At 44.6% G+C, this 23,604-nt stretch overlaps 3 protein-coding genes across 3 annotated transcripts in view; all 3 read right to left on the bottom strand.

Moving 5' to 3' along the window:
* The window catches only part of LOC113454220 (uncharacterized), a 79,280-nt gene extending 70,502 nt beyond the window's left edge, over nt 1–8,778 (bottom strand). The window contains exon 1 of the mRNA XM_087927741.1: nt 8,669–8,778. The gene's annotated coding sequence lies outside the window, so the exon portion shown is untranslated. The remainder of the gene's footprint in view (nt 1–8,668) is intronic.
* Nucleotides 566–23,604, bottom strand: part of LOC113451829 (uncharacterized) — a 44,408-nt gene continuing 21,369 nt past the window's right edge. Inside the window, exons 11-19 of the mRNA XM_087923001.1 lie at nt 19,342–19,450; nt 18,761–19,048; nt 14,878–15,070; nt 12,236–12,336; nt 11,439–11,950; nt 8,400–8,634; nt 7,177–7,245; nt 5,675–5,841; nt 566–3,275 (exon numbers count right to left, since the gene is read on the bottom strand). Of these exons, the coding sequence (XP_087779127.1) occupies nt 2,206–3,275; nt 5,675–5,841; nt 7,177–7,245; nt 8,400–8,634; nt 11,439–11,950; nt 12,236–12,336; nt 14,878–15,070; nt 18,761–19,048; nt 19,342–19,450 (2,744 nt within the window). The 3' untranslated portion in view covers nt 566–2,205. The remainder of the gene's footprint in view (nt 3,276–5,674; nt 5,842–7,176; nt 7,246–8,399; nt 8,635–11,438; nt 11,951–12,235; nt 12,337–14,877; nt 15,071–18,760; nt 19,049–19,341; nt 19,451–23,604) is intronic.
* On the bottom strand, nt 17,231–17,979 carry LOC148126580 (uncharacterized). Its single transcript, XM_087928452.1, has one exon. It carries the CDS (start codon nt 17,931–17,933, stop codon nt 17,238–17,240), a length of 696 nt encoding a protein of 231 aa, XP_087784578.1. The 5' UTR covers nt 17,934–17,979; the 3' UTR covers nt 17,231–17,237.

The following is a 23,604-nucleotide window of genomic DNA, read 5'->3' as shown; positions in this document are numbered from 1 at the left end:
AAATTTCTCCTAGACCATCAGATGGTGCTGTGGGATGCTTTGCTTAAGTCTGTCGCGGGGGAGGGGTGAGCCCCAGAGGAATTTATTGCTTCCGGTGTTCATATAGCTGTTTGAATTAGCTTTGCGTCTTGGGAAGGGGGAATGGGCTCCTTCGCTTTGAAGATGGTCCTTCAATGAATGAATTATGAGCCCCAATAAAATGGCCAGAGTGGTTGTAAAAATAGCTGGAGAGGCTTACTGCCTCTGAGCTGGAGCATAGAGCTGAAGAAATGCTAAGCTGTAACTTGAGACACAGCACTTGTCTCCCTGAAGAGAAAGGGGGGTGGGGCGGAATTTGCCCCTTCCTGGCCAAGATGAGAGGTTTGAGGGAGAGAGAACCAAAGTACAAAGGAATAGCATGCACATTTATTCCTGGCTTCATTATTGCAGATCTCAGGGCTTCAGGATTCCAGATTTTTTAATCCATCTTTTAACTTTTTCCAGGAAACAAGATTAATCATCCTTCTACTGTTCTGCTTATTAATGTCTGGATGGCATAAAGTAGACAGAGTAAGTCCACAAAGCATCCATACAAAGTCTTTTTATTGGTTCATCAGACATCCTATCAACTCACATTTATGACGAGGTTCTTCTTAATGTCCAATCCTTTGCATATCTGAATTGTGGTGAATAAAGATGGTTATCTCTTTCATCCCATATCGTAGAGGCAGGAAGTAGAGCTGCTACCAGGAGGCTGTGTTCAGGCAAGAGTGAGGGAGCCTCCCCCAATCCAACAAGGGTCAATTTAGTGACCAATCAGGATTACAAATGTGGCTACATGACATGAACTACATTTCCCAGGATACCTTAACTACATTTACCATGATGTATTCCCTTAAGGGGACAGCTCTCAAATACGAACTATCCCAAATCCCATTAACTCTAAACTGCATACATACATAGTGAGAGTTAGCATATCTAGCTTTATTATCTAGTTTTGTATCAAATCATTATCTATTCCATTTTTTAATAAATTTTCGCTTCCTATTTTTCATTCATTAATCCAGTAACAAAAACATTTTCATCCTAAAACTATTTATCCCGTTATTGTCATTTCCATGTTACCACCTATTTTATTTTTACATATTTTCTTCTTTTACTTTCTCAAAGTAATGTATAACAAACAAAAATAAAATTAATATCAATATCATTACCTTCCAATTAATAATTCCCTATTTACTATTTTAGATGCATGTTTCTCTTTTTCCCCCCATTCAGAGTCCACATGGTATTTCGTCCCAATCTACAATGAATCTTACATTTATTCCAAGGATATTAATATAACCATTTCATATTTCCTCTTTGTTTCCATTTAACCAAATGTTACCTATGGAATTATATTTAATTTTCATTCAATACCTTTTTAATCATAATAGAGCAATCTCACTGCAAATACATAACTTTACAATACAATAATTTATAATTTATCATATTCTTTGTTTTTCTGATATCATTTGTATAATTACACCTATTTCAAATTGAATATATGTAAAAATAAAAAGATTTAATACAATCATCTTAATTTCTTATTCTTTCATCATTTTTCTCATCATATAATTATATAATATTCTTGAGTTCTTATTCCCCTTTAATTCCAATTAAGCTTATTTTTAAAAGTAAATCCCAATAAACTTTAAACTTCGAAACTCCCCAATCTATATTTCTAAAAAAACAAAATACATTTCCATGTGGAACCCCCTCCCCCCTTTTAGTTTAACTATATTGTCTCTTAATCTCTTGGCCTCTAATTTCTTCTACTTTTAGCCTGTTTTCCCTTTTCTGTGCTTTTTGGATGCTTTCTCTTATCTCTTTTTTTCCCCTATTAAGTGAATGCGAGATGAAAACAAAAATACTTGTTTTTAAGTGATCATCCATTCAGACTGCCAAGGTCTCTCTCTGTTAAGTTTTTGAGCCATGTTTCATGTAATCTATTTTTCCCACCCAGGTGTAAAACCTTTTCATGTAATCTATTTTTCCCACCCAGGTGTAAAACCTAAATTTTACTTTGTTGGATTCAACCTTGTCTCATTTAGAGCAGAAAGGCACAATATGCATACACATAATAATCTATAGACACGGTGGGACACAGGTTAGAATGCAGTACTGCAAGGTGATTGCCCAGGAGCCAGGAGTTCGGTCCCGACTGCCTCATGGTTGATTCAGCCTTTAATCTTTATCAGGTCGGTAAAATTTGGACCTAGATTTCTTCGGACAATATGCTGACTTTGTAAACTGCTCAAAGACTGCTATAAAGCTTTGTGGAGTGGAATATAAAGTGGAATTGCTATTGCTATGTATTTTATCCTGAGCGTGGATTCTGATATGAGAAGTAAGAGAATTGCTGTTAGTAAACATCTTTCCACACTCCATGCATTTATATGGCTTCTCTCCTGAGTGGATCATCTTATGGGCAATAAGACTACATTTTTGGGTAAAGGTCTTTCCACATTCCATGCATTTAAATGGTTTCTCTCCTGAGTGGATCTTTTTATGGGAAGCAAGGTAACGGCTTAGAGAAAACGTCTTTCCACACTCCATGCATTTAAATGGCTTTTCCCCCGAGTGGATTTTTTTGTGGTCAGTAAGTCTATCGCTCAGAGCAAAGGTCTTTCCACACTCCATGCATTCATATGGTTTTTCCCCTGTGTGTATTGTTTTGTGTCTTCTGAGTCCACTGATTTGAATAAAGGTTTTCCCACACTCCATGCATTTATATGGTTTCTCTCCTGTGTGGATCGTTTTGTGGAGAGTAAGACTATTGCTCAGAGCAAAGGTCTTTCCACACTCCATGCATTTATATGGTTTCTCCCCTGTGTGTATTGTTTTGTGTCTTCTGAGTCCACTGCTATTAGTAAAGGTTTTCCCACACTCTATGCATTTAAATGGTTTCTCTCCTGAGTGGATCCTTTTATGGGAAATTGGATTGCTACCACTTCTGAACCTGTTATCATACTCTCTGTATTTGGTTTGAGTTGAATAGTGCTTGTCTACATGTAATTTATCTTTGATCAGCTTCACACTTTTCCCAATATATTTTTTCCTTATTTTTTCTTGTTGGGCAATAAAGTCTTGCTTTGAAGCATCAGTGGAAGATGAGCTTTCCTGATTCCAATTATTTGACTGGTTTTTCTCATGGCTTTCAAATTCCATTCGAAATCCAAACTTTTCCATTCCATCTGTAGCGTTTATCACTTGGAACAGTTCATAGGAATCTTGATTCTCCTGCCCATTATTACCTTCAAAGGAAAAGAGAAATGAAAACGATAATACAGTTAGAGAAAAAGATCAAACTGTAAAAAATCAAGTGGATTTCCTCCTGGATTTCTCCGAAATTCCATTAGGTTGTATGTTTGCATGCTTACAGTAGTGTGATATAGATAGGATGATTTCTATATTCATGAGCTTTGGAAATATTAGAAAATACCTCTTTCTTTACAATTATCTATATCTCATCTCATCTCTCTATCTATCTATGCAAATCTCACTCTAAGTCAGTTTTGAGTTAAGGGGAAACATCCAAAGAGGAATTAGGAGGAAACTTAAAATTTATTGGGATGGGTTAATTTAAGCAGAGACCTGTGAGAATTGAAACAGTTTTGAAACAAGCTCCTTCCCTGGTATACCTTGGAGCAGCTGCTCCATGGCCTCTGGGCGGAACCTCCATTCGGCCCATTCCTTGAATTCAGTGATGAAACTTTGGTATGAAATCCCTTGCTTGAAGCCGCCCATTGGTTTGTAAACGCTCTTTGCACAGAGACTGGAAAGGTTGGGAAGTTTCAAGAATTTTGCTGTCCCACAGTCTAATTGGCTTGCAAGGGCTCTTTGGCCGGATCTGATACAGGCTCTTGTTCCTAGAAAACGGAGGCCTAAACTACTTTTTGCCAACCAACTAACAAACATATGTATTATGAAACACATTAGAATAGTAATGGGGGACTTCAATTACCCTGATATCAATTGGAAAACTAATAATACACCAAGCGAGAAGTCAAATAGGTTTCTAACCAACCTAACTGATAACTTTGCTGTCCAAAAGGTAGAGGATGGAAATAGAGGGACAGCCATACTGGACTTAATTCTTATAAACAGGGAAGAAATGATAGAGGGAGTTGAAACTGCAGGAATCTTGGGTGATAGTGACCATGTCATACTAGAATTCAATATAACACAAACTTAAGCAATAAAACATAATGATATCAGACTCTTAGATTTTAAAAGAGCTGATATTAATAAACTCAGAGTGAAGGGAAAGATTCTTTGGATGAAAATCCTAAAGGGGAAAACAACTCAGGAATCTTGGGAAACTCTGAAAAGTACGATCATAAAAGCCCATACCAGCACAAAACCATTAAGAAAGAAAAACAAGAAATCCAAGAAGAAACCAGCATGGCTGCACAAAGATCTCTCTGACAAATTGAAAGTAAAAAAGGACAAGTACAAAAAATAGAAAGAGAGACATACAACTAAGGAAGATTATCAGCAGACAGGCAGAATCTACAAAGACGAAGTCAGGAAAGCAAAGGCTCAGAACGAACAAAGTCTTGCAACCAAAGTCAAAGATACTTTAAAAAGTTTCTTCCAAAATTTAAATAACAAGAAAGAAATCAAGGAAACAGTCAGTCCACCAAAGACAGCAAGGAAGTAACAGGCAACAGAGAGAAAGCAGAACTGCTTAACTCATTCTTTCCATCAGTCTTCACTCAAAAAGAAATTATAGCGCAACCTACCAAAAACATAACTGCAAAAGACAGACTAGAAATAAAAGTTAAAATAAGCAAAAAATAATAAGAAAACATTCGTCTGATCTTGATGAAAACAAATCATTGGGACCTGATGGATTACATCCCAAAGTTTTAAAGGAGCTGGCAGAGGTCATCTCAAAACCACTACATCACATCTTTCAAAAATCCTGGAGCACCAAGGAACAACCAGAGGACTGGAAAAAGGTCAATGTGGTTCCCATCTTCAAAAAAGGGGGAAAGAACAGACTCAGGAAACTACAGACCAATCTGACTAATAGCGTAATACCTAGGAAGATACAGGAAAAGATAAAAAAAGAGATCTGCAAAAATCGAGAAACAAGTAAAGTAATAACTAGCAGTCAGCATGGGTTTGTTAAAAATAGATTGTGCCAAACCAATCTTATTTCACTCTTCAACATAGTGACTAAATTAGTAGACCAGCAAAATATTGTGGACATAATATACTTAAACTTCAGCAAGGCATTTGACAAAGTAGACCACAACCTACTTCTTGGGAAGTGTGAATGACAGCTGTTGTGCTGCAAGATTCATAATTTCAGGACCAGGTCTTAAGTACTTGAGGCAGGGCTAGGTCGTAACTTGGAACAGTCACTTAGTGAACTGTCATAACTCATGGATTACCTGTAGCCTAAAATGCTCTGAATCGCACTGCATGAGGCCTTTGTTTATAAATTGGATTGGGAGAATGCTTTTAACAGAAAGCATGTAAGCAAAGAGACATTGACTCTTTCCTTCCTTGGAGTACAAGAAAGCCAGATCCTTTCCTTCTCCCTCCAAGGAGACGATATCTGATTAGTGACTTTTTAATAAAAAAAAAAACTAACTCTAATCAGTCTTCTTGAACTCTTGTTTGGGGACTAGAAAACTCTTACCCAGAGAGATCACGTTCCTATGGTTTTCAAGCATGACTTCCGAATGCAGTGCTTTTTGGTCAGGATCCAGTTGAGACCATTCCTCCTCAGAGAAATACACAGCCACCTCTTCGAACGACACAGGACACTCCTGAGCATGGAAAAAATGGCTGTGATTCACACAAGCCCTATTTTTAGGTGAGAAAATGGACAATTCTGAAAATTTGACTGAAAAATATTTGGGTCAAGTTTTATCAAGTTGATTGATTTCTGCCGAATTTACAGAGCCTTTCAGTAAAGTAATCCAACTTCTGGATCAACTGATCTATCATTCTGTCTATCATTAATTGATCGAGTAGTCTGAGCCACTGGCTGAATGAGAGAAAAGAAAGAAGAGATAATTCTCTGCAAAGGTCATTTCTCAGCATTTGCAAAGTGGGAATGTTTTCCTAATGCAGGCACAAATCAAGAGGATTGGAAATTATTTTGTAGCCCAAAGAACTGCAACTACATGTTCTACGTGGCCATTCTCTTTGGATTTTAAAATTTTGCTTTATTTATTTTTTGAACTAGTGGCTATGAACAAGGCTTTTTAAAAATGGTAATGTGGCAAAGTGAATCTTTAGTTATTTTCTTATTTTTTTAATTTATAATAAAGTTTATTAAATTTTCACCTTAAAAAAAGCAAATTCTATATACATTTTTGCAGTTTTTGTGACATCAGTTATACCATTCTGCTATACATACATACACTTATTTACAATTATACTTTAAAGCTTCTACTTTTGCATTATATCTTCTTTCTATTTTCTAACCAGACATACCACTTTTCCCAGGCCATATAGAATTCTTTGTTTATCCCTAATAAAAACATTTCAGGTTTGGGTACTATCTTTAGACTTATTTCCTGTAGCCAGATCTGGATCTTATTCCAGATTTTTTTGCTTTTGGGCAAGTCCACCACATGTGAAAGAACATACCAGGTTTCTTTTTGCATTTCCAACACTTACTTTAGATTTGGATAAATTTTACCCAATCTTGCTGGTGCTAGATGTCAACGATAGAACATTTTATATAAAGTTTTGAGACTTTAGTTATTTTCATGAGCCTTGCACAACTCCAAATCAAAAAATTACAAAAAGAATGGGTCTCTAGCAGTTACTACCACTGTGATACATTTATTCCTATCACCTGAAGCACTTCTAAAAAATTACTTCTTCTAAACTCATAGTTGCAGGGGTACCTAGCAAACCAGTTAACCTTTTTTTTTAAAAAAAAAAAAACATTTCCTAAACAGAATCTGACGGTAGAAATGACAAAGTATTGTGTCCCATTGATAGTCTACAGAGGAAGTTAAACTGGCTGACAGCAACTTGAACTTGCTGTTACACTGTCCATTTCCCATAGGAACACAAAAATAACACAGTACAAACAAGGGGGGAAATAGAAGGAGAGAGAACTCTGCACACTCATTTCATTTCCTGAAGGGGGAATACAAATCTAATAATTTTTCCCTTTCTTACTTGATTTGGAGGTTCAACCACTGCTTGAGCTCCATCGTAAAAAACCAGAAAACTTCATTCTTTGTTTCTCTGTAAGGAATAATTTCAAAATGTATATTTAACTAAATAAGAGGAGGTATATTACTGAAGAAAAGAAAGTAAGACAGATGGGGTCTTTCTGGGTAATCGGAGGATCTTGGATTACCTCCTGAAGTTTCCTGACCTGGATCTTCCCAAGGGATCCTCCTGAAAAATAGTTCCTGAGGAGGATTTGATGGATTCTTCTTTCCCTCACGATCTCTGATCTCCACAGTGGAGCACTTCAAATAGGGGGAAGGAAAAAAGATGCAGAATTAATCAACATCACATGACACAAAGTGGATTCCAAAATTCGGAACACAACCTCAAAGCCCCCAATATCCATCTGTGTCGTTGAGTGAGAAAACAATGGAACATCTTATAAGAATTGGTGGGACATCACCATGTATTATGAACGTCAGAGAAGTTTGGGAAGGAGAGGCAAAGTATTCCAATACATTCTGTATTGTCTTTTAAGCTCCCTAAAGTCTCTCACCTGCTCCTTGACCTGCTCCTTCTGGTCGTCCTCCTGGCTCAGGAGGAAGCCTTCAGCCAGGGCCACCGCCTGGGAACTGGTCTCTGCTCCACACTCCCGCACCCAACTCTCCATCTCTGGGGGCAGAAGGAACAGGAGCTGCTCCAGAACAACCAGGTCCAGCATCTGAGCTTTGGTGTGTTTTTCTGGTCTCAGCCATCGCCTACAAAAGTAATGGAGTTGGCTGCAAAGTCCTCGGGGGCCCTCAGCCTCCTGGTATTGGATCAAGTTCCAGGGCTGGACTTCTGAAGGAGGACGGTTTCCTCTTCCAGGATCTTCTGCCCAGGTCTTGTCAAGATTTCCCTGCCCTTCCCAGGCTGAGCAATTGAAGGGCCTTTTCTATTTCCCTCCTTTGCAAAAGGTTGTGTCTCCATCCTTTCTCTCTTCTGCAGAGCAACTCCAAATGGGTCCAAGGACTCTTGTGGATCTTCAGATGCTTTTTTCTTCACAGGACCATTTCTGGGGCCGCAGGATTCATCTCTGCAAGTTATCCTGCTCTTTTTTTTTCCCGCCCACGAGAAAATTTTGGCTTGCAGAGATTTCAAATGGCTTCGAGTTTCTGGGATGAAAGAAAAAAATCATTAGAAGAATTAGAAAGTGGAATTCAGCCCCTGAGCCACCTTCACCCAACCTGTCCAGAGCCCCAAGCGGCTCATCCAAGCGAAGGTGCCCGGAGCAGGGCCGGAAAATAGGCAGCTGGAGAGGCCGCCCGCTTCTCTCCCCCTCCGGAGACAGGATCGGACCCTCGGGGAACCTGGTGCGAATTCTGCTTCCTCCATGCTCGGTTTCTTTCCTTTGCTGCTGGGCCTCCGCAAGGCCGACCCTTCCCTCGCCCCCCACTCGGGGTCTCCGCATGGAGAGGGCGGCTGGGGAGCATGGGACCTGGGAAGAGGCACTCACCTTACGCGGAGCACGTCTTCATCTCACACGAGACTCTCCCACATCCCCTCCATCTCCTGCCGAGTGACAAGATTTTCAGGAGAGCGAGTTCGGATTCCTAGAGCGCCAAGCCTTTGTGATGTCACTTCCTGCGGAGCCTCCTCTGGAAAACCAGGCGTGACTTTCGCCATCCAGTGGACTAATGGGGAAGCGCCTGAAGTTCCCTTGCAGAGGATGACCCCCTGGTGGACTTTCGGGCAAAGCCCCAGGTTTATAGAAAGGGCGGGAAAGAGGAGCGCGTCTGAGGGGAAGGGAGAGGGCGGGGGTGATTGGGCTTGGGAATAGGAGGAAAGCCTCTCTCAGTAGCTTCATTGTCTCCAGTCCAGAGGAGGCACTTTCTCCATCTTCCTCTCCTTCCTGTCCAGGAACCGTTTGTGGAGATGGAAAATCTCTTTGGAGGATTTGAAGTCACCTCCCTCAAGAACAGCCGCCCTGAAGACTCCCCAGATATTGGAGGAGGCCTCAAAAGGGTCCAAATCCTGTCAGAAACAGCCGGGCGAGGACCAGGAGGATCTCTGGGAAAATCCAGCTTGTGTCTTGCAGTTGTTGTGAATTTAAGTAAAGGAAGGTGGACACAGGCAGAGAAACTACAATCGGGAAAATGATTTTTATTTATTGATTTCTTTAATTCAATACATATAGCTGCCCTTCACAAATTATTCCCTGAACCTCACAGTGAATTGGGAGACCAGAAAGGGTAGAGAACCCTACTGCCTCTTCTGATGAACTCCCCGGGTGATCCATCTTTTGTGCCCATAGAAAGACTCTGAAGTAAAAGAAAAAGAAACCAGTTCCAAAATGGAGAAAAAGCTGAAACCGATGGATATTCCAGAAATTTTACCTCATAATGAGGCTCCATAAATTCAGAAATGAAGAGGGGAAAATGGCCTTTCATCTTTGATGGGAGAAAAGGTGGAATTACAAAATTAAGAAAGGAAGATTGTGAAAAAGGAATATAAAGTTAAACTATGATGAGGGAAAAACTATTTTTACGTTATGTTTGATAGGAAATTCACCAGAAGAAACATGAGCCCTTTGGATAATTTAATGCAGGGTATATCATTAGACCAGGGGTGTCCAACCTTTCACCTTCCCTGGGCCACATTAGAAGATGAAAATTTGGTTTGGGCCGCACATAAAATAAAATAACAGTAACAATACCTGATCATCCAAAAAAAACATAGAAAACATAGTTAACATATTAAATTTATTTGGAAATGAAGTTAGTGAGATGTTTTTATTATTAATTATTTATTAAAAATTATTTATTTTTTATCACGGTTTTTTCATCACAGTTTTTTTTATCATGGTTTATTTTCCGGCCAAATTTTGCGGGGGTGGGGGGAGAAAGCTCGCCCGCCTCGCGCCTACCTCTCCTCCTGCAAATGGCCCGGCTGGATGAGGCAGGACTGGAAGTCAGAAGCAGCAGCAGCTGCGGAGGCAGAAGCAGCGGCGGGGGCAGAAGCAGCAGTGGTGGCGGGGGCAGAAGCGGAGGTGGTGGGGGCAGAAGCGGCAGCGACGGCAGGGGCAGAAGTGGCAGTGGGGGCAGAAGCGGCGGGGGCAGAAGCGGCAGCGATGGCGGTGGTGGCAACAGCAGGAGGTGGCACTCTGACGGCGCCTGCTTTTTCTGTTGCTGCTTGGCCTGGCACTTGCCTCGCCCTGCCTCACACCTGCTTCTCCTCCTCCTCCTCACTGGCTCTGGCACAAAGGTTGGGGTGGGCACTGGGCCGCATTACAAGGTGACCTGGGCCGCATGCGGCCCTTGGGCCGCAGGTTGGACAAGCCTGCATTAGACTATAAATAAAAAGAGAAAAATAAAATAAAAAAGCTAAATAAGAGCTGAAGACTCCATTGGTCTGAAAAGATTCAACCACATTTCGAGTTGACATTGAAAATTAGTGGGTTAAAAATCAATTTTAAAAGAATGAAGTTAACTTTTTTGCTTTCAACCCACTTATTCTTCTTCAGTTTAACCCAGAATCAGCCATCAGCAGTTTTAAAATTAAGTTTCAAACCAGCATAAAACTTTGAAAACCTGAGATTTCCCCCCTCTCCAAAATCCTTCCAAATATTTTTGTTAAATAATTTTTAATAGAATTTTATACATGTCTGACAAGTAAATGCACCATTGATATTTAATTAATTTTGCTTAAAGAAAAAGTTGACTTTTACTTAACCCTTGTCATATCATGGGAAGAGGGAAAGGGGGGCTCTAATGCCTGAAATCTTGTCCATGCATTTGGGTTGTTTTTTTTGTTTTGTTATCCTGGCTTGTTTTATGAAATTCTTCACCCTGAAGTTTTTTATACACACACACACACTCTCTCTCTCTACATCTCTGGGACCTATCACATCATGAGAGGCCTTCTGACTGAAAAATATTCCATTCATACTAGTTGATTGAGATCTTATTTCTTCACCATTGTTGTAGAGCGAAGGGACAAACGAGGCCAAAGACCAGAGCATACAAGTGAAGGCTTTATTCGGGGGAATAAAGTGTTGTTGCGTCTGCCCAGCTAACAGGCAGACTGCTAGAGAACAACAACGGCTGGCTCTGTTCGGCAGCCGGCTTTTATAGCCGACTGTCAAACGGAGCCAACCAATGGGAGCTGCTGTCGCTCCCGCCTAAACAGCGGACCTGGTTGGGAACTCCAACCAGTTCCAAAGACATAATACCCCTCCCCCCCTAGCTGGGCGCATGCATAGTCTTTGAGGTATGATGGAGGGTTACACTGGCGACCCGAACGTCGTATCTCAGGGGAATTGTCGGTTGGCATCGAGTCTAAAGAACGCGACTCCGGAGCTGCCGTGGAGTCCTCTGGGCTTGGCACAGGATCCGGGGAACTAGAAGCTGCCTCACGTTTGGGCTGGCTCAGTGGGATGTTGCGGCCCGGGTAGTCGATGTCTCTGACGGGTGGATGTGCCGGAGAGTCGGGTCGGTTGTCCCAGTCCCGTCGTGGCTCACTTTGTTCGGTGGGGAATGACGGGCTCCTCAGGGAATTCCCTTCCGGAAACTGGGTGAGGATTCGAGGGCAGGATACTGGCTCCGGCTCACCGCTGATCCGGTCACTCCGCCGCCTGTGTAGTTGGTCCAGGTGTCTCCGCCAAACTCGACCATCTTCTAACTGGACCCGATAGGACCTTGGCCCGGTGATAGCTACGATCTGCCCTGGCACCCACAATGGGTCCCCTGCATAGTTTCTCGCAAAAACGAGGTCCTGCAAGGCAAAGTCTCGTACCTGGCTGTCAGAACCCAAAGGGGTCGCAGGGCAGTAATGCAGATGCAATCTGTCGAGAGTAGTTCTTAAACGTCTCCCCATTAACAGTTCAGCCGGGGATTTGTTAGTGCTGGTGCATGGGGTTGTGTGTTGGCTGAGGAGGAAACGTGATAACCTGGAATGCCAGTCTTCCTGACCGAACCGGGCTATGGCCTCCTTAGCCGTCCTGACGGCTCTTTCCGCCATCCCATTACTAGCGGGGTGAAAGGGGGCCGTGAGGATGTGTCTGATGCCTAGGTTCGTGACATACCTGCTGAACTCGCAGGATGAGAACTGTGGCCCGTTATCAGAGACTATCGTATCCAGGAGCCCGTGAGTCACAAAAAGTCTGGTCAGGGCTTTGACAACTGCCTGTGTGGTGGTCGTGGGAAGCAAGGCAACGTCTATCCAATTAGAATACGAATCCACGACCACTAGGAAAGTCTTGCCATGAACCGGCCCGGCCAGGTCGATGTGTAAACGTGACCATGGGGCGTTGGCACTTTCCCACTTTGTGGGAGAGGCTGCTGGTGGGGCTGCTCTTGAGTCTTGACAGGGTTTACAGGAGCTTACCCATTCTGCGATCTGGTCGTCCATCCCGGGCCACCATACGTAACTGCAAGCCAACGCCTTCATCCGTACGATACCTGGATGGCCCTCGTGCAGAACCTTCAATATGGGCACGCGAAGAGTGGACGGAATCATGACCCTGGTTCCCCACAGCAGGCATCCCTGGAGCTTTGACAATTCCTGTTGACGTGTTTTAAATGGGACAAAATCAACTGAACATTTTGTTTCCGGCCACCCCCTCCCCACCCAGTCCAGAACCTGGGCGATTATCTTATCTTTCCTGGAGTGTGCCGCGATGTCATCAGCAGTTACAGGTAGTTTAAGTTCGTTGACTTCGAAGATCGCATGCACTGGAGCAGGGTCCTCCACCGGGGTTGGCAACGGACAGCGGCTAAGAGCATCTGCGTGGCTTAAGGTCTTACCAGGACGATGAACCAGTTTGAACGAATATGCCGCTAAGAACAAGGTCCATCTGGTCATCCTGGGGGACAGAACTTGTGGGGTTTGCCTGTCCCCCGCTAACAGCCCCAAGAGCGGCTTGTGGTCTGTGACGAGTTCGAAATGGTGGCCAAAAAGGAACTCGTGGAATTTTTTGACTGCTGCCACTGCAGCCAGAGCCTCCTTGTCGATCTGGCTGTAGTTTCTTTCAGTCATTGAAAGGGTTCTGGAGAAAAAGGCGATTGGGGCCTCTGTGCCATTTGGAAGTCTGTGACTAAGGACGGCTCCTATCCCGAAGGGGGACGCGTCAGCGGCTGAGACCAATGACAGGCGTTGGTTGAATTGAATTAAAACGGCGTCAGAGGTGAGCAGAGATTTGATTGCTTTAAATGCATGGGATTCTTTGGGTCCCCAGTGCCACGGAATGTCCTTATCTAAAAGTCTGTGTAACGGTTCAGCAACTGAAGCTTTGTGTGGCAAGAATGAAGCGTAGAAATTCAGTAAACCCAAGAAGGCTTGTAGTTCTGTTTTATTGATAGGTGTGGGTGCCTCGTGGATGGCTTTTACTTTCGATTCCACTGGGTGGATGCTTGAGGCGTCTAGTCTATATCCTAAAAAGTCCACCTGTCTAGTGGCGATGGTGCATTTCTCCCGTTTTAGCTTGAGACCATGCTGTCTGAACTTCTCCAATACTGCCCTAACCCTTTGGAGGAGTTGGGGCCTGTCCATAGCGGAGACCAAAATATCGTCAAAATAGGGGACTACTCCAGGAAGACCCTGGAGAATTCTCTCCATTAGTGATTGAAAAATCCCCGGGGCTACACTAACGCCGAATTGGAGGCGCTTGCACCTGAATGCCCCTCTATGTGTTACAATTGTTTGTAAGTCTGCTGTGTGGTTGTCAACAGGAAACTGTTGATATGCCTGCGACATGTTTAGCTTGGCAAAAATGGTGCCAGGTTCGAAAGTGTGCAATAAGTGTTGGATGACTGGAACGGGGTATGCGCTAACCTGGAGATGACGGTTAAGGGTAGTCTTGTAATCCGCACAAATTCTCAAGCTGCCGTCCTTTTTAAGTGGGGTGACTATGGGGGTCTCTCACTTGGCGAAATCTGTGGGTTCAATTACCCCTTGCTTGAGAAGTTTGTCTAGTTCCGCGTCTAATTTGGGGCGGATGACGAAAGGCACTCTGCGGAACTTCAGGCGGACAGGGACTGCCTGGGGGTCTACGGAGAAAGAGATGGGTGTGCCATTGTAGCAACCCAACTCGCTACTGAAGACATCGGAATAGTCTGAGAACAATGTGTCTACATCAGAAGTTGAGACAGCATGAGTCCCTGTTACACTAAGGCCGAGAGAGGGGAACCAATCTAACCCCAAAAGACTAGGGAGGGTACCATTAACCACCACTAAAGGCAGATGGCCTTTGAAGGTTTGAAATTTAACAAGGAACTTGCCTTTCCCAAGGACAGGGATGTTCTTGCCTTGATAGTCTCTCAGGGTGAGGTGACACTTTTGCAGCTGCTTCCTGGTCAGCCTCGGTTGAATTTTCTTCAGCGTGTCCCAGGATATGATTGAGAGCGCTGAGCCGGTATCCACCTCCATGGTGCAAGGTTTACCTTCTAAAGAGAGAGAGAGTTTGATCTTATTAGGAGCTTGGGACGTGTGGTTGGCGTGGTAACACGTGTAACAGTCTTCTACTTGCCTTTGGGGGCTAGGAGGTGAGTGAAACTTCTGGGGTGGAACGCGTGCTGCCTGGCAGACCCTCGCCAGGTGGCCTCTCTTGTGGCAGTTTAGGCAGGTGGCGTTCCTAAACCTGCATGACGCCCGTGAATGGGAACCCCCGCAGGTTAGGCACAAAAGGATCTGTTGCGGGCCACTGCTGCTTCTCTGCCATCCCCCTACCTGAGGCTGCTTCAGTTGCTTAAGGCAATGGACATCGGTGGTTTCAGGGGGGTCAGCTTCGCTCATCACTTCTTCAGAGTGGACGGTGGAAATGCCTGGCTTCGGTGTGGTGCCTTGAATCTTGGCCGCTGACTGAACGGATAGTTCAGCGGCTAGGGCTTCCTCCACCGCTTGGGAAAGATTTGGATCTTTCCTGGCTAACAGATGTCGTTGGAGTGTCTGATCTCTTACCCCGCAAACGAGTTGGTCAAGAAGCATGTCGTCTAAGTAGTTCTTGAACTCGCATTGAAGTGCGGCTGTCCTCAGGGCTGCCATATACTGGTTGATGGATTCACCTTCGGCTTGCTTCCTCATCCGGAATGCGAAACGCCTTGCGATCTGGGAAGGTTTGGGAGAATAATGGTTAGAGAGTGTTTCCTGTATTTCAGCCCACGGGATGTTTTTAATCTCACATGGTGCGAAGAGTGCTGTGGCGGTGTCGAAGACCTCAGCCCCACAGTAGCTCAGGAAGTACGACTTCTTTCTGTGTTCCGCAGCATCAGCCAGGCCAATGGCGTCCAGGAAATGATTGAAACGGTTCTTGTAGGAGTCCCATTTCTCTTCACTGGGTTTGAACGGCGGGAATACCTGATTGGCATTCATCATGGAATCTTTAACGCTTAGTGGAGTAGGTTGTCTCTCTGGGTGGTCGTGGCCCCTTGGAATCGCGCTGTTTCGAGCGCTGGCGGCTGCGGCTGCAGCGCCCAAGACTCACTTTGTGAGTTTCAACCTCGTGAAGGCGGTTTAAATTTCGCGCCTTCCAAGTGCAATGGTGGCGGTGGCTAACAAAACGCCGAACTAACTGCAATGACTTCAGCTCAGTGTTATACAAGTGTGGCTTGAATTCAAACGGCAGCGGTTTGAATTACGCGCTCTTTCGCGAGCGGGGCGGCTGAGGCTGTCAGCGCCGTGACTTCAGCTCCAAAACACAGCGGTTTTGAATTATGCGCTCTTTTGCGAGCGGGCGGCTGAGGCTGTCAGCGCCGTGACTTCAGTTCCAAAAAAACGCAGCGGTTTGAGCTCGAACTCTCTGTGAGCGAGGCGGCTACGCTCTGGATATCGTGGGTTCAGCTCTTTTGTTCTTGGTGCTTCTGGTTAGCCCGTAGTGATCCCATCCTCGTCGCCAGTGTTGTAGAGCGAAGGGACAAACGAGGCCGAAGACCAGAGCATACAAGTGCAGACTTTATTCAGGGGAATAAAGGGTTGTTGCGTCTGCCCAGCTAACAGGCAGACTGCTAGAGAACAACAACGGCTGGCTCCGTTCGGCAGCCGGCTTTTATAGCCGACTGTCAAACGGAGCCAACCAATGGGAGCTGCTGTCGCTCCCGCCTAAACAGCGGACCTGGTTGGGAACTCCAACCAGTTCCAAAGACATAACAACCATGGATGTGGATTATTTGGGGGAGGGGTATCCTCATAATTTATTCTAAGGGGAGCTCCTGTTGTCATTTCTGAGTAGTTTTTGTTACTGTCCGATTATTTTATTTTGGTCTCAACAGATTTCCAAAGAACTTCCTTCTTTCATTGTTTGCAATGCTAGCACAATCAAGTCATTTTCATTCGCATTCTCCTGAATTTCCCTAACTTGAGATGAAATAAAGAAAAAGGAGATCAATGTAAACTTAAGAAAAACATATTTTCTCTTATTGATATTAAATATTGTTGATGGTTAAGATGACAAAAAAACAACTATTCGTTGTTAAAGGAACATGTATCCATTATTTTACTTTCAATTGCTAAATTCACTCTGGGGCTGCCAGTTGCGCAGATCAGACTCAGAAAAAATGTTTTTTTTACAAGTTCAGTGAGGCTGTTCTTCAACTTACAACCATGACGGAGCCTGCAATTTCCATTGTAAGTCATGACAGTCAAGGCATCCAGACAACCAACCCAATGGTACTCTCTTTTTATAGTGGTCATTAAGCAACTCTGGCAGTTGCAAAAAGGACCACCACCATTTCATAATGAAATATCTGCAAGAAAACAACCAAGCTCAGAGAGCACCAAGGACCCATACAATTGCTAAGCAAGTCAATGGATTCCTATGGTAGTTTTTGCATCTCTCATTTGACCACAGGATGTATTGTCTCCCACATTAACATGAATGCTGCAGTTGGCTCACTTGATGCAAAATATAACATAAATCACATCATGTGATTGTAGGGGTATATGCCACCACTGGAATACATGGGCTGGGTCATATATAGCTTTTGGGGTCTACCCAATAATTTTGAACAGCCTTTAAGTGAATGGTCGTAACATGAGGACTACCTATATATGTATATAGGAAATGAATACATTTAACCAACTAAATGTAGAATTTACATGAGTTCTCGTCCAAATGGATCTGTCTTACAAATCAGATCATTCCTCCTGAAGCTCCTCCTATGCGCCACACTTTTATGTAATTTCTCTTCTGTGTGGCTCCTTTTATGGGAAGTAAGATCACTGCTAGTAGTAAAGCTCTTTCCACACTCCATATACTTATATGGCTTCTCCCCTGTGTGGATTCTTTTATGGGAAGTAAGATGACTACTATTAGTAAAGCTCTTTCCACACTCCATACATTTATATGGCTTCTCTCCAGTGTGGATCCTTTTGTGGGAAGTAAGATCACTACTAGTGGTAAAACTCTTTCCACATTCCATACATTTATAAGGCTCCTCCCCTGTGTGGATCTTTTTATGGAAAGTAAGGAAACCACTATGACTGAAGCTCTTTCCACGCTCCACACACTTGTGTGGTTTCTCACGTGTGTGGATCCTTTTGTGGGAAGTAAGGTGACTGCTAACAGTAAAGCCCATTCCACACACCAAGCACTTATATGGTTTCTCCCCTGTATGGATCCTGTTATGATAAGTAAGGGAACTACTATGACTAAAGCTCTTTCCACACTCTCTGCATTTATATGGCTTTTCTCCTCTGTGCATCCTTTCATGGGAATTAAGGTTACCCTGTTGGGTGAAGCCCTCTCCACACTCCATGCATTGATATGGCTTTTTCCCGTGTGGATTCATTTATGGGAAGTAAGTTGACTACTCTGAGTAAAAGTCTTTCCACAGTCCAAACATTTATAAGGTTTCTCCCCTGCATGGTATCCTGTTGTGGTAAGTAAGGGAAACACTGTGGCTGTAGCTCTTCCCACATTCTCTGCATTTGTATGGCTTCTCCCCTGTATGAATCCTGTTATGGGAATGTTGAAAGGCTGGCAAATGCCTTTCTTCCAAGGGTTCTTTTTTCCTGCTGGGAGGGCTCCAGTACAAGGACACAGACAACTACTTGGAAGCAGGTTTCTTTAATTTTCAGGAAGGCAAGAGATAGCAAGAAGTCTGCGTTCCTGGGGCTAGCCAGCTTTGTGTAATAAACTCCTGATTTTTATACCTTTTCTCCTTTTGTGTGTGAGTGCTTGTGTTTGTATTTCTTAATGTTTTAAATCCTATCGGGGTTGTCTTCATTTCCGCCAGAGGGTAAACTCTGCGGGGTGGTTTGATTGGATTATCAGTTTCATCCTAATGTTTTCTTATATTTGTTTGGTGGCAATCTCCTGTCCGCTATGGGATTTATTTCGTATCTTTTTGTCTATTTGTTTTGCTGATTTGGCATGACCTTTTGTTTGTAAGGGATTTCTTTTTCTTGTTTCCCTAGTTTTCTTAATTACTTGGCTTTTTGTCTAGGGGGCTTCTTTCAATACCTTTTATTAAATCTCTTTTCCTATGCAAGTTTGTTTTATGGCTGGCCTGGTGTTCCCTTTGGGCTTTTCCTGCTTTGGTATCACCACTGTCCTCATGAAGTTCCCTTTCCACAGGAAGTAAGATGACTGCTTTGAGTAAAAGGTTTTCCACACTCCATGCATTTATATGGCTTCTCTCCTGCACAGATCCTTTCATGCTTCATAAGGGATGCATTTTCACAGAAGCTCTTCCCACACTCTTTGCACTTATATGGCCTCTCTCCTAGGTGGGTCCTTTTATGAGGAGTAAGTTGACTGCTATGAGTAAAAGTCTTTCCACACTCTAGGCATTTATATAGCTTCTCGTCCCTAAGGATCCTTTTATGAGAGGTAAGGGAACAGCTGTCACTGAAGCTATTTCCACACTCCATACACTTACACCGTTTCTTCCCTGTGTGGACCCTTTTATGAGAAGTAAGATGACTGCTATTAGCAAAACTCTTTCCACATTCCACGCATTTATATGGTTTCTCCCCTGTATGGATCCTGTTATGGTAAGTAAGGGAAACAATATGTCTGAAGCTCTTTCCACACTCCTTGCATGTATGTGGTTTCTCTCCTGTGTGAATCCTTTTATGGGAAGTAAGCTGACTGTTATTGGTAAAGTCCTTTCCACATTCCAGACATTTATATGGCTTTTCCCCTGTACGAATCTTTTTATGTCTCATACGTTTTCATAGAAGCTCTTTCCATACTTCATGCATTCATGTGATTTCTCCCCTGTGTGGATTCTTTTATGGATAGTAAGATTTCTGTGTCGACGGAATGTCTTTCCACACTCCATGCATTTGTATGGTTTCTCTTCTGTGTCAGTGTTTTTATGAGGTGTAAGGAACCCATTTTCATGAGAAGAAGTGAAAGTCCAATTGTCATTTTTTCCATGGTCTCTGGATACATGATCCCCTTTGGTTTGGGTTGGATAATGTTGATTTACCTTCAATTTATCTTGGATTAGCTTCACACTTTTCCCAGTATAGCCTTTCTTTATTTTTCCTTGTTGGGCAACAAAGTCTTGTATGGGAACATCAGTGGAAGATGTGCTTTCTTGATTCCAATCATTTGACTGGTTTCTCTCATGTCTCTTTTTTATTTTGAAATGGAAATGTTCTGTCTCCAGCATTGATCACTTGAAACAGTTCACAGGAATCTTTATTCTTCTGCCCATTATTACCTTCAGAAGAAAAGAGAAATGAAAATAATAGCAATCTTAGGGAAAAAATCGATCTGTAGGAACTCATAAAAATTTCCTTTCAAAAATTTGCCCTGTGTCAATATTTTAAACTTCAAATGTCACCTGGCTCTTATTTAAGGAAGAATCAGGGGAAACATCCATGGAGGCATCAGGAGAAAATCTAACATTTACTAGAGGAGAGTTAATTCCAGCACAGACTAAGTAATAAGTCTGCCTAAGGCCCTTTTTTTCCTACCCTGTGCTATTCTATTTTTCTCTTGCCAAAAATCACATAGTTGCAGGAAAAAAAAACATCTGGAGCTCTTGTATTAACCCCCAAATAACATAACGGGAAAATGGAACCATTTCACCTTTAAGCCCGAGAATCAGAATAGAAATAAAACAGAACAAAAGTCAGCTGAAGAAATGACAGTCTTTCATAGCACAGATACAGACACATCCAAGCCAAAAAGAGCTGAAATTTGATGAGTTGAGCATCTCATCATAGCAAGCAGTTTATTTCTCACTAGTATATTGAAGTAGAAATGAAAAAGAAATCAGCAAATCAGCATCAAAGCAGAGAGCCCCTGGCCACTTTTCTTCCTCAGAGCAGAAGGCCAGATCTTTTCCCTCTTTCTCCCAGGCCAGGAGATAACATCTGCATGGGAATTGTTAAGTTTGGGAAAGGAGAGGCTAGACCAGAGCATGAGTGCAACAATACTTTATTATAGTAATAAAGGGCTGACTGTGCTTGCCACGCCTGGAAACTGGCTCGCAGCAATCAGCAACGGGTTGGACCCCGCAGCCTGCTTTTATAGCTGGCTGCTGGGGAGAACCAACCAATGAGGGGAGGGTAAGAACGCCCACTCAAGTGAATGGACCTGAGTGAGAACTCCAATAGTCCTCAGGACATAACACCCCTTCCCCCCAGATGCGAACACGCATAGTCCTTGAGGTAGGCAGGGGGCTTATGTTGGCGCCCGGAACGGCGCAGCTCAGGAACGCTGTCTGTCTGTCCCGGGTCTGCCTGTGAAGGCGGAGTCGGCATAGTGTCGCCAACATGCCCCTCGGTTCGGGCAAGCTCGGGGCTCGTAGGGTAGGTTACTGGGGACGAGCTCCCGTGGACTGGGTCTGGCTGGTCAACCGTCTGGGCGCTGCTGTCCGTGCTCGGGCTGTCGGGAACGGCTGTTGGAGCAAGCTGGTCGCCGGGTATGATGTGGATGTGGGGTTGGAGATGAGGTCTCTCCTCGGCTGGAGACTCAGGATCTCTGCTGGTGAGGGTGCTGTGGCGCCTGCGCAGTTGGTCTATGTGCCTCCTCCAGACGCGGCCATCCTCCAATCTGACCCGATATGAACGCGGCCCGGTGACGGCTAAGATCTCGCCCGGCATCCACAGGGGGTCTCCAGCGAAGTTCCTCGTGAACACTGGCTCCTGTAAGATAAAATGTCTAACCCCCGATGTGGAAGCGAGGGGAGAGTCAGGGCAGTATTGTGGGTGAAGTCTGTCCAATACAGTCCTCAGACGCCGGCCCATCAGGAGCTCCGCTGGGGACTTATTGGTGACTGAACAAGGAGTTGAGTGTTGGCTCATCAGGAACCGCGAGAGTTTGTGGTGCCAGTCATCCTTGCTGAACCTAGCCAGGGCTTCTTTAGTGGTCCTGACGGCCCTTTCAGCCAACCCATTACTGGCAGGATGAAATGGGGCTGTGAAAATGTGGCGGATACCCAGGTTGGCAGCGAAACGGCTGAACTCGGTCGATGCGAATTGTGGGCCATTGTCGGAGACAATGGAGTCGGGTAGTCCGTGCGTTACGAACAGGCGTGTTAATGCGTTGGTGATTGCTAGTGTGGTGGTCGTGGATAGCTGTGCTACGTCAATCCATTTGGAATAGGCGTCCACGACCACTAGGAACATTTTCCCATGCAAGGGGCCTGCCAGGTCGATGTGAATTCTGGACCAAGGGGCGCTGGCGTTTTCCCATCTGGTAGGGATGGCAATGGGGGGAGCAGGACGGGATTCCTGGCAGTTGTTGCAGGAACTTACCCAATTGACAATGTCCTCGTCTAGACCCGGCCACCACACGTAGCTGCGTGCTAATGCCTTCATTCTCACGATGCCGGGGTGTCCCTCGTGCAACGCCTCCAGAACTCGTGTACGCAGTGAGGACGGAATGACCACTCGAGTGCCCCACAGTAGACAGCCCTGCAAACTGGACAACTCCTGCATGCGAGTCTTGAAAGGTGTGAATTTGTTTTCAACATTGCCACCCGGCCACCCCCTCCTTACCCAGTCGAGCACCTGGGCGAGCGTTTGGTCTGCCCTGGTTTTGGCAGCTATGTCAAGGGCAGTAAGGGGTAGGTCCAACTGGGTGATTTCGAAAATGGCGTGTATAGGCGCAGGGTCTTCAGCCGGAGCCGGTAAGGGGCAGCGACTGAGAGCGTCAGCGTGGGACAGCGTCTTACCCGGGCGGTGTATAAGTCTGTAGGAGTAGGCTGCTAGGAAGAGGGTCCACCTTGTCATCCTCGGGGAAAGAACTTGAGGGGTCTGTTTGTCTCCGGCTAGCAGGCCCAGGAGGGGCTTGTGGTCGGTAACCAGTTCAAAAAAATGGCCAAAGAGGAATTCGTGAAATTTTTTCACGGCTGCAACAGCTGCTAGGGCTTCCTTATCGATCTGGCTGTAGTTGCGCTCCGTGGTGGAGAGCGTTCTTGAGAAAAAGGCGATGGGGGCCTCGGCACCATTGGAAAGTCTGTGACTAAGGACCGCCCCGATTCCAAAAGGGGACGCGTCAGCTGCTAGCACTAGAGAGAGGCTGGGGTCGAATTGGATAAGTACTGCCTCTGACGTGAGTAGTGATTTAACGGCGTGAAAAGCCTGGTCTTCTTTGTGCCCCCAGTGCCAAGGTGACTTTTTATCCAGTAATCTGTGTAGGGGTTCAGCTACTGATGCTTTATGGGGCAAGAAGGATGCGTAAAAGTTCAGTAGCCCCAAGAAAGCCTGTAGTTCAGTTTTGGAGGTTGGAGTGGGAGCCTCGTGGATTGCCTTAACCTTGGACTCCAGGGGGTGAATGCCAGAGGCGTCAATTTTATAACCCAGAAAGTCCACCTGTCTAGTGGCAATGGCACATTTTTCTTTTTTCAACTTGAGGCCATGCTGTCTGAACCTCTCTAACACTGCTCGAACTCTCTGGAAGAGTTGGGGTCTGTCCCTGGCCGAGACTAAGATGTCGTCGAAGTAGGGTACTACACCAGGGAGACCTTGCAAAATCCGCTCCATGAGGGATTGAAAAATACCTGGGGCAACGCTAACGCCAAATTGGAGACGCTTGCATCGGAAAGCACCCCTGTGAGTGACAATGGTCTGGAGTTCCGCTGTTTGGTTATCAACAGGGAACTGCTGATATGCTTGAGACATGTCCAATTTTGCGAAAATGGTGCCTGGTTCGAATGTGTGTAGTAAATGCTGAATGACGGGCACCGGGTACGCGCTAACTTGTAAGAATTTATTGATTGTCGTCTTGTAGTCTGAGCAAATTCTCAGGCTACCGTCTTTTTTGAGGGGTGTAATGATGGGCGTCTCCCATTTGGCGAAATCCGTTGGCTCAATGACCCCCTGTTTTAATAGTTTATCCAATTCTGCATCAAGTTTTGGCCGAATTGCAAACGGGACCCTGCGCGGTTTTAGCCGGATTGGGACTGCTTGGGGGTCAACTGAGAATGAGATGGGGGTACCGTTATAACACCCCAGCTCCTCGCTGAACACATCTGAGTAATCAGCAAATAAGGAGTC

The sequence above is a fragment of the Pseudonaja textilis genome, chromosome 2 (genome assembly GCF_049901715.1).
Source record: "Pseudonaja textilis isolate UNSWEBS1 chromosome 2, rPseTex1.2, whole genome shotgun sequence".
NCBI classification, from domain to species: Eukaryota; Metazoa; Chordata; class Lepidosauria; order Squamata; family Elapidae; genus Pseudonaja; species Pseudonaja textilis.
The sequence above is the reverse complement of the archived record's forward strand: the minus strand, read 5'-3'. Positions and strand labels throughout refer to the sequence as shown.